The sequence below is a fragment of the Onychostruthus taczanowskii genome, unplaced genomic scaffold (assembly GCF_017590055.1).
Source record: "Onychostruthus taczanowskii isolate IOZ18803 unplaced genomic scaffold, ASM1759005v1 scaffold15, whole genome shotgun sequence".
Lineage (NCBI taxonomy): Eukaryota > Metazoa > Chordata > Aves > Passeriformes > Passeridae > Onychostruthus > Onychostruthus taczanowskii.
The window spans coordinates 9,162,408-9,173,012 of record NW_024498685.1 but is presented as its reverse complement, the minus strand read 5'-3'; the positions used below and the strand labels follow the sequence as shown (position 1 = coordinate 9,173,012).

At 43.1% G+C, this 10,605-nt stretch overlaps 1 protein-coding gene across 1 annotated transcript in view; it reads left to right on the top strand.

Annotated features, from left to right (window-relative positions):
- Positions 1-1,879: 1,879 nt before the first annotated feature.
- The window catches only part of NINJ2 (ninjurin 2), a 45,314-nt gene continuing 36,588 nt past the window's right edge, over positions 1,880-10,605 (top strand). The window contains exon 1 of the mRNA XM_041398664.1: positions 1,880-2,164. Within this exon, the coding sequence (XP_041254598.1) occupies positions 2,132-2,164 (33 nt within the window). The 5' untranslated portion in view covers positions 1,880-2,131. The remainder of the gene's footprint in view (positions 2,165-10,605) is intronic.

The window sequence follows — 10,605 nt, the reverse complement described above, 5'->3', positions numbered from 1 at the left end:
GGGAGAGGGCAGTGAGGACCTGGTTTGATTGAAGGACTTACAAGGACACAGGGGTTGCCATAAGTTTTGGCTGATTTCTGTAGTTACTCTGAGGGCATTGTACAAGATTACTACTCTTTGCAATACCTCCTTGGAGAGTGTGTTAAAAGAAAAAGCTCCTCATATGGCATTTAGATGTATTCAGAAAAAACAGTTTCAAAAAGACACATTGTTATATATCATGCACTCCTGCTTGAAATTTGTGCACTGGTAATATTTGTTCATCTACTAAATGGAATCATAGATACTTAATTCCTGTCTGACCACTAGAAAGTATTTTTTAGTTGGTTTTATGCTATATAAAAACTCAAAAAAACTTTGGCCAGCTTTCATGGGCTGTTTGCTGGAAGCCTGTTCACAAAGGACCTGTACAAGATGAAGCCCTTCTAACTCCCAGGAATGCCATAATGAATACAGTTGGCACTCACCCAGGGTAAATTATCTATTAATAAACAACATATATTTATAACTTGATTAACCATAGCATCTTTTTATAGACTACAGTAAAAAAAAGTAAATTAAAGCAGGTAATTATCTATATTAGCATCTGTGCAATAGTATACTCACAGAGAATTTTAGTTAACATATAGGTTCCTAGCAGGCCAGCAAGTCAACAACAGGAGCAGATGGCTGCATTTGGAGTTAAATGCTCTTTATACTATGGAAAAAAAAAGGCAAAAGCCAATACGTGCTGGAGAGCAGCAATGAGTAATCTCTTTCCCCTCACCTGCACTTCCCTGCAGAATTCAAACAATCACTTCAGTGATAACAAGAAGCAGGGACCTCAATTTTCATTCAAAAGTAGGAACCTTGGTGGTGGCTTTTGATTATAGAATCAGCCTAATGGTTCCTGATGGGCTTTCAGCCTTAGGCCAAATCCTAAGGATGAAATGAGCTGTATCCCAGCCCTGTTTTCCTGTGTAACACTAGCCCAGTCCCTAAACACATCTCACTGCTTCAGCTCATACATCCGTACATTTAAAAAAAAAAAAAAAAAGAAAAGCTGTATAAGAGGAATGCAGAGGGGTTATATTCGTCAGCATTTTGAAATGAACTTGCAGTACTAAGCACTAGTATTTTCACTGCAAAATGAGGCCTTTTGCTGGGAAGCATCAATGCAACAGGATCATCTACTGACAGACTTGTCAGCGCTTTTAGGCAGGCTGGAGTATTAGAACATGCATTTGGCTGAACTGTTTAAACAGAATATATTCCTTACCATAAATTTTCTGTGCTACTGTAACTACAGAAATTCTCCTTCAAAAGCCAAACATGCCTACCTGATTTGCAAGTAGCACAAAGTAGCACTTTCTCTAAAATCTAGAGAATTATTGCTGATATTTCTGCCTGAGGAACCCACCTAGTAATAATAACAACATGTTTTCCTACACTGTGACTTGATTCTGGCTGCACACATTTCCATTCCAGTGTCTTTCATAGCTGTTTTTAACTTCAGCGAAAAGCAAGTTTTCATTTCAGCTAAGACCAGACATATCAAATTCAACTGAAAAAAATGTTGGGGAGGGAAAAGGAAGGGCATTTTGGCTGGGGAGGAAAATGTGAAGAAGGGACTGTTAAAAGAATAAAGTGTGAATTTCCTCTGAGATGTAACACTATCTTAGCAACAGCAGCAGCAACTAGCAGGCACAGCTTTGTGGACTTTTTCACCTCTTGGTTTTTTATCTGTACCTTCTGCTGTGTGCTGGGGAAGGAGGGAGGGAGAGAGGGAAGAGATTGGGATGGCTGCTGTGGCTTCTCAGCCCATGCCAGGAACCTCTTGGTACACTGGCTGCATCCCCACGTCCCTGCCCAAGTGAGCTCATGGGGCTCAGCTGGGCTCGCAGAGGTAGCGCGGACACGCCGTGAACACGAGTGTCATGGAAAGTCTAAGAGGGGCACTTGTTCCAGGGCTGCCTGGACAATGAAGAATCGGCTGCCAGCCCCTGTCTCGCCCCCCAGCCCATGCCAGGGGCGGCTGCCGGCACATGAATAGCAGGACTGTTCCAGCAGCTGCGCCCTGGCTCCAGAGGCTCCAGGAGCACAGAGCGCTCCGCTCCGGCTGCTCCGGAGACAGAGACCTGGGGACGCAAGGATGGCCTCGGAGAGGGACAGCACCAACCCTCATGTGAGTCTGGCTTGGGGAAATATCCACCAGAGGGGGAAGTGGGAGGGAAGAGCCTCAATTTGAGGGGAAACATCCATCGCTTCTATCATTTTCTCCTCAGCTCTGGCAGCAAATTTCCTTTGAAAAGTCAGTTCTGCTTTTTTCCTCTGTTCCCCTTTGAAGAAAAACCAGTGGCAGGATGTCTGCTGTGTTCTGCCAAGAGCAGTTATGAGCCTTTTTCAAAAAAAATAAGGGTTAGAAGAGGGATATTACTAAAAAGAGATGCTTTTTAGGGAAGGAAGGGCAGCGGAGGAAGAGATTAGCCTTCAGCCCTCAGAAGGAGGCAGCACATACTCTACAAGCTGCATAAGTCTGATCTGTCCCTCATCTCACAAAGCCTTTCTCTGTTTGGCAGAAAGTACTCTCAATCTGGAGAGGAGAAAAAGAAATAAATACAGCAAATACTGAGGGAGTGAAGAGGCCAAGGTTTCCTATGTACGGTTTACAGAGAAACAAAACTTCTTGGTGAAGCTCTTTCAGTTCTCTGTGTTCCTACTCTGAGTGTTTGTGTTTTTTAAGAAGGGTGTTTCTTGTGTGCAGCGTGCGTTCTCAGAAAGGGCAACTACCCAAGGGCTGGGAAAAAGAGAGGAAATGGAATCAAAAGCCCAGATCACAAATTACCCATCAAACCTGAGAAGTTCAAATCCAGATCTGCACTTCAGACAGCAGTGAAGGGAAGAATATGAAGCATTGTCTAGGGCACAGCTTCCAGCCCTGAGTAGGTGGCATAAGGGTCCAAACTTTGCAGCTGATTTTTCTGTCTGAAGTGGTCTTGATCATTCTTAGACTTGGCAGTGGGGAAGTCACTCTGGGGTCACAATTATTTTTCTTCGGCCCATGTCAAAGAAATTAAGATGGTAAGATTTGTGCCCTTGGAAATAATCAGGACAATGTTCCTTAACTAGAAAGAAGGACTGAGACTCCCCAGACCTGCAGAATGTGTCTCCAGTGACATACTAGGTGCAGAGCAGCTTTTGAAGACCTGGGAGTAGCTATGCTCAATAAGAGACACAATTAGTGAGGAAGATGCACAGGTAGCTATGACAGTGAAAATGTACTTTATTAAGACTTTATTAAGGGAGAGATAAATGTTAGTCTTTCTTAGAACTAGACAATAAGAGGAAAAATATAGACATCATTAAGCCAGGAACTGATGGTGAAGACAGGACAAGAAAATTGTTCTAAATAAAAAGTCAAATTAACTCACTGTATATTAAATCACTCCACTCAATGGAAAGTTTCAGGTCCATCATGGATTTAAAGTCCAGGTATAATAGATGAAAAAAATCAGTTTCACTGATTAAAAATCTTATAAACTACTGCAAAATTTTTGGTTTAGGGTTTTCTCTTTCAACCCACCTAGAGGCGTAAGTGAAGAGCCAAAAATGATCACACCAACATTTTTACAATACTCAAATAAGTAAGTCCAGAAGGCCAAAGGTTCCTTGAGTTGCATGACTGAGAAGAACATCCCATCTGTTTCCAGAGCAGGGAGGTGTAGAGTGTGCACCACCACACAACTGCCCCAAGAATAACTGTGCTGCTAAAGTTTCCTTTGTGACTCCTCATGGGGAAGCCAGCAGGCAGCACAAAACACAGGTGAATGCACACAGATTCTGGTATGCTTATGATCAGGAAATACAGTTTCAGGAGAGGGAGTGTTACCCACTGGTGTAATAAATAAAACCCCTTGATCAAACGAATCTAGTTTGGTTCAGACTCCAAAGGATGTGAAAGCATAAGCTGCAAATGGATCAAGAACTCCTCTGGTTTCCATCTGCTTTCTGAAAACCCACAAAGAAGCAGAGTTGACCCAGTGAGCATCGAGGCATGAGCTTGGAACACCAATCATGCGATTAACACATGAATAGTGAGCAACTTTTCCAAGACTCATTTATCAAGGAACAAAGTAAGTTGTGGGTACAAGGAGTCTCATACATACCTTTACTATCACATGTAATTTGACTGCAAGCCAACCACTTTATTCTATAAATAAAGGCCTGAGTGAGCCTTCTTTGAGCTCTCCTGGCTAAGCAGCCTGACTGCATGGCAGTGATTTCCCCTTGCACTGTGACAACCCTCAAGGCTGCCTCTCAAAGCAGAGACCTTTTACCAGCAGCAGATCTCTGGTAAGTGATTGATGCTGCACATAACCCTGTAGTATGATAACTTTGATTTCTGCCCTGGTAACTTTGATTTTATCTCAGTAACTGTTTTTTCTTGTGCCTTGGTAGTTTCAAATCATTGTTCAAATGATTGTGCTGTATAATAACAGACTGAAGCTTGCCATCGAACATTTTAAGTCACATTTTTACAACATCATATTAAAACCACTTTCACAAATATCTTTGACGATGATTCTTGAAGTGATCTAAATCCCAAATCATTTGTTCATGACAAATTGGTGTATTTGGCAGAATCCTGAATTAGGATTCAGGACAATAGCTGAGACAAGCAGAGAGTCCTGTAAATGATGTGACTTGACAAGTGTGAGGTAAGGGGAGGAGTGGTCAGTGGCAGAGGAAAAAAAAAAAAAAAAAAAAAAAAAAAAAAAAAAAAAAGTGGTTTTCAGTGGAAAGCACATTTAAAACCCTCTTTTGAGTCCCTGCTCTGAGCAGTGAATGCAGAGCAGGTATCTTCTGGGAAGTTTCCAGCTGTGGGTTTAGGAAGATCTCGGGGAATGCGCACTGCACGCTGTAACGCCTGACTCACTCCTCCTCAAAGAGCTCCTGGATGAAATAGCAGGAGCAGTCATGAAAGCTGACTATGATACAATACAGAAATAGGAATTTTTATTTATAGACTGAGGGTCCTGTGTCTGAAGCAGTTGCCAGTACCTCCTAACATTTCTTACACAACATGGACAGGCTAGGCAGGTAGCTAAAATAAAAACAATGGACCTTTGTCCTCATGTAGGAGACAGCAGGAAAAGGCCATCAAGATTTAAGAAGGCTCTAAGGAGAACTGATCAATCCCCAACGTTTTTTTTTTTGGTTTTCTTTTTGCTTATTCTGAAGCATGAACAGGAGCTCAATCAGCAAAATTGAAAGTGTCTGTAACAGGACTCCCACATCCAGCATGTCATCAGCCTGTGGAATTTGCCATCTCCTGGGGCAGGTTAGGAGGTCAAATATTGGGGCGAACAAACATAGAAAAGAGGTCGGGAGGTCCAGTAACAATATTTACAGTTATGCAAGCTAAAAAAGGTACCTTCAAATTCCATAAGCCAATAGCAGGATAAAAATAAATATTGGAACTTTTCAGTTCCCTACAGGCTGTGGCACAATTGCTGACCAGACTACAAGAGGCAGCTTGCATTAGAGAAATTAGATACCAGCTCTCTCTAAGTGGCACCTATGACTGCTTTTTAACAGCAAGAAGTATCTCCCATTAATCCACTTTCTCCCTTACAAAAATTCTCTTGTTCTGTGTGTTTCCAAGGAGTCTGTTTTCCCATTCTGACTTCTAGGAAGACCAGCAAAACCTCAAATGGTGTAGAGAGAGATGCAAAAAGGAAATGGTGCTGAAATGGAAAAAAGACACAAGACTGTGCAGCCTTACATGATTTATGCCAGCCAGACAAGTGCTAAGAAAGTAAATAAAACTGGAATGAACGTATTTTAATTCAAAATGTTAGTTTACCTATTAAAAGGTAAAACTTTGACATTATTTAATCTGAATGATGCATTTTTCTCCCCAGACATCTCTTAGTTGTGGCTTCCAAGTGAAACTTTCACCTTCCTCTATTAAACACCTGTCACTGACAAGAAACCAGACAGAGAGCAGTATCCTGGTGAGGTACAGCAGAGTACATCCTGAGATAGCTGGGATCTGAAAAACACATTTGGGATAGAAACAAAACAATCCAACAAGACCCCATCACCAATTTCCTCATACTTCAGGAAACACAGGTTTACAAATTAGAAGTATGGCTTTGATAGAAACACTCTGGCTGATTTGCCTGTACTTGTTTATGCTATTGCCCTCCTGACTAGCCTCCAACCCTTTCACAGAGATTTGCAGGGGGAAGAAGGGAGGAGGGAGCCATGCAGGACAGTTCTTTCCGGCAGCAAAAGGCCCATTAAATCTGTTCAGCTGCGTACCTCAGCTGCTGCAGCTCACGATCTGACATCTCAACACAACCCTGTTTCATTGGTGATTTAAGCCAATGTCCCATTCTTTGAATGGGGGTGACTGAGACAACACCATTCCACCACTCCCAGCACAGCAGCTGATACTAAATGGCTCCACAGTTTTATTAGATTTACGTTTTTATATTTTCTTGCAGGGGTGTTCCTTCTGTACATATGGGTGTTTAAGGGATGTGTGCTGGATGAAATGTCATCTGTGTTCATACTGGAAAAGAGGTCATATATTGTATGTTGTGTCTTTCTTTTTATAGTTTCTTACTCTTTGGATTAAAAAAAAAAAATACAATCCTCTGGGATGAGAAGCAGAAGTAATACCTCACCATTTAGGGAATCATTCATACTTCAAAAGTAAAAAGAGTAAACAGCTAAAATAATCATTCTGGAAAACAGGCCCTACACTGAAATTTTTTGGCAGGAGTTGCTTCATGAGTACCTTGAATGGAAAATACATCTGTGGAAATAAAGACAGGTTTACAAGTAACTTACAAGGAAAAAATATTTAAAGTAATTGCATAGTTTACTTCCAGTGCTCAGTTTTGGACCAGATCTACAGCAGGCAGACTTTAGAAAGGCAGATAAATAGAAGTCAGCTACAGGTCTAACAGTGTGGACTTTTCCAAAATGCCCACAAAACAATTGGAAAGCCCCCCCTTACCACAGTAAATCCCATCTCTCACATCCCACTTTCAGTCTAACTCTGAACACACACAGAGTGTGTTCACAGCTGGGCAAGACTTTCAGTTTTTAGGTGTTTTGTGGCTTTAACTTGTGCTTCAAGGCTGTGATGTGCTTACAAGTTCCTGGTTTGGGCATGTATTCACCTGCTTCTGCAGCAGCCAGTTTGCACTCTCCAGTGCTCCAGGACCTCTCCTCTCCTCTCCCATTCCTGGAACTGTGGCAGGCTCGTGTTGCCAACAAAGCAATGGCCTGCCCCAGGTGGCTTCAGCAGCATTATCTGGGCTCTGTAATTTGGGCCTGGATAGTGAAAATCTCCATTGAGAAAGAGCCTTTCAGAGAGAAATCTAAGTGCTTCAGAAAAATCCACTTCTGTGTCATCCTTGTACATTGTGTGCAATCCAGTCATCAAGAGTCTCAGGAGCTCATCTCACTGTGTTTTTAATTAACTCAGTTACTCCAGCCTTTCAAACAGGATCCCACTCCAGGGTCACACTCCATCACCTATGCCATTCATTTGAACTCTGGCAAAGCTGGTGCAGAGAGATTAATTCAAAGGAAACCAGCTACTTTTTGTCAGGGTTCATGTTCTGCTTTGCTGTCCTGCAGTGGTTCCTGGGAGGATCACACACCTGTCCCTGACTGTGTTGCCATGAGAGCATACAGACAATGGAATACCTCCTTTCAGAGGCAGCTACCCCTCACTTCAGAGCAGTAATCTGGTTCAGGTCTTGGTGTAGGTTCAGGTCTTGGTGTAGCCAGTGGGAGAAGCAGGGAAGGCCCTAACCATAACAATGATTGCTCTCACTAGTGGATGCCACCCAGACTGCAAGATTTCAGGCTGCTCCTTGAGAGTAAAGCCTTTACAGGGCTTTGGCAGAGATTCACTGTGCCCTAGTTAGTCAAAAAGCAAGTGTGAAATAGGTTATTAGACTTTGGAGCAAGAGTGACCCTATGCTTTTCTTCCCAGCTGCCAGGACCTGGAAGTTTGTGTAGCATTACCTGTGCTGGTGCCAGAAACCAGCAACACTCACACTACAACACAGACAAATGTGGTCACAACGTGCTGGGGAGAAAGAGACTAATTCTTGCAATTAGTACTAATTAGTTCTTGGTTCTATTGTCAGATGTGACATTTCCCCTCCTCCCTTTACGTTCCTCCTGCCTGCTCTACCTGGACATGGCCACATTTCCCACTTGGGGTGAATGTTTGCTTAGGCCCTTCCCAAACACTGGGATAGTATTTTTCATCTTGGGTTTTAAGGTATCAGGGGAAAATGAGGCCCATGTGGAGTTAAATATACCAGCAGTGGTTGATCTGGATCCTCACACTTCACCTTCTGAGGAGCAGTGAAGAAAAGCAGGAGTCTTTGTGAGGGACAGAGCCTGGTCCCACACTGCATTGGACATGTCTGATACCAGAGAACAGCCAGAGCCTAGGCCACAATAAAATGTTAAAAGCGGTGAGGGACAAAAAATGGGCTCTGTAGAAGCAATCTGATGAAGCCTAGACGTTTCTACAGAGAAAATTGGGAGGGGTTGAGGAAATTACCTGGGTCAGGGGGTGCTGCCACATACCCTGAGGTAAGGGATGAGAACCCTAAAGCTTGACTGCTATAAAAGTTTATTAAAAATAGCAGGATTTCTTTGTAAAGCTTGTACAACTGAAGCAGGGAGAGCAGACCCCAGGAGGCACAGGCTCTCCCTGTGGGGATGGGCAGGAGGTGAACTGGCACAGGACCTGGGTGACAGGATGGCACCTGTGCAGCACAGGAGGCTGAGGGGACGCTCAGGGGCCCATGTCCTCCTGAGGGTGACAGCAAGTCAGCATGGCCATGGCCTGTGTGGGGGCAAGGTCAGCCAGCAGCCACGCCAAACCATCCCAGGACAAGCCTCCTGCCACTCCTGTGCTGCTCCAGCAGCTTGGCCTGGCCTGCTCCTTGGCCACCAGCGTGACTCTGCTTGTTGCACCTCCTCCTCCTCCTCCTCAGCCCTCAGGAACGCCATCTCCTGCCACGCAGCCATTTCACACACTGAGATACAGATCCACCCACACACTTGTGCACCTTGCAGAGTCCAGTGCACAAGGAGTTTTGGTTGCAGTGAGTAACCATACTCCTGGTTATGGAGGTGGCAACACAGCTCTCCTGTCAGGCCAACAGTAAACCACTGAGACATCTTTGTGACTGGAAATCCTCTGCAACGTGAAATATCTGTTAAAACACAGCTAAATTGATGTTTTCTATCTTTTGTCAAATAGTTGCCCTTCTCACCTTCATTCCAGCCTGTGCCTGAGAGCTGATCCATGCACCGTTCTCCCTTTTTGCCCCCAGCTGACACACAGGTACAGCATTTTCCCCTCACTTACCACTGAAAATGGAAGCCTCCAGTCCAAGTCACAATTTCTCAGCCCTTTCTGTAAAATCTGTGTTATTTTGCTATGTTTCTCTTCTGAGAACAAAAATGGGCAGCGCTTCAGGCATACAATAACCACACACAAAACTGTGAGCTTCTCCAAGTACAAAAAGGGTGAATGGGCATTTTCACTGCCATTTCCCTATGCCTGCCTTGTGAGTCAAGTGTTTATAAAACTGTCTCTGAGGAAAGGCAATACAAGAAATGAGCTCTACTACTGTAATCTAGACTGCCACAGGTATGTAAACATTTAACAGAAACATTTGAACCAAAATGATGGAAGGGCCCAAGTGCAGAGGCTGCAAGATCCACATCACCACTTACCATACACCTTGACACACTCCTTTGAACTAGCCAAGCTATAATTCCTTGTCAAATTACATGAATCAGATATGTGACTCTGTAATTACAGCTGTGAAAACCATTATACACAGGATCTTAGAACTTTCTATCCAAAATAACCCTTGGGGAAGAAATTTCTCATTAAGCTGCTTGGGTCAAGGTTCATTGAGTGCTGGAAATTCTGGGGGAATCCTGTTGACAGATTTAGAGAAACAAGAACAAGAAAATGAGATCATGTTTTGGTTTGTGGCTTCTTCATGCTCTCTTGGTTTTTTTCTTTATTTTTCCCTAATATTTGTGCATATTTGCAGGAGTTTTCTCTTTTGCAGTCACATAACTGAATAATATTTTGTGAGCTTTAAAAGAAGGCCCAAATTCACCACAGACCTTGATTATGTGACAAAAATAACTGCTCCTACCAATCTAACAAGAGCCAAAGGGTGGCCAACCATTCTTCTGTAACCTATGTTTTACTGAAGGAGTATTTCTGCAGAAAATAACAGAACAGAAATACTCTCCCAGGACTTGTGTGAAAACCAAGTTCTTCTGTCCCTAGTTTTCCAAGAGTGCTATGAATATCAATGAATTTAATTTCACAATCTCCACATGGAGCAAGAGGTGTTTTCCTGCTATTTCACAGATATTAAGTCAAGGCAGACATGGTTAAATGAACACTGATATACCCAAGGGCACACCAGTGGATGGTGACAGAAAAGACTGAGCATCTCTGGATGGGCAAATTGCCACAGAGCAGCATTCTTGGTTTCATCTTTGCTCAAAGAGGTTAAATTCTTAATCTCCATAAATTCTTGAAGGAAT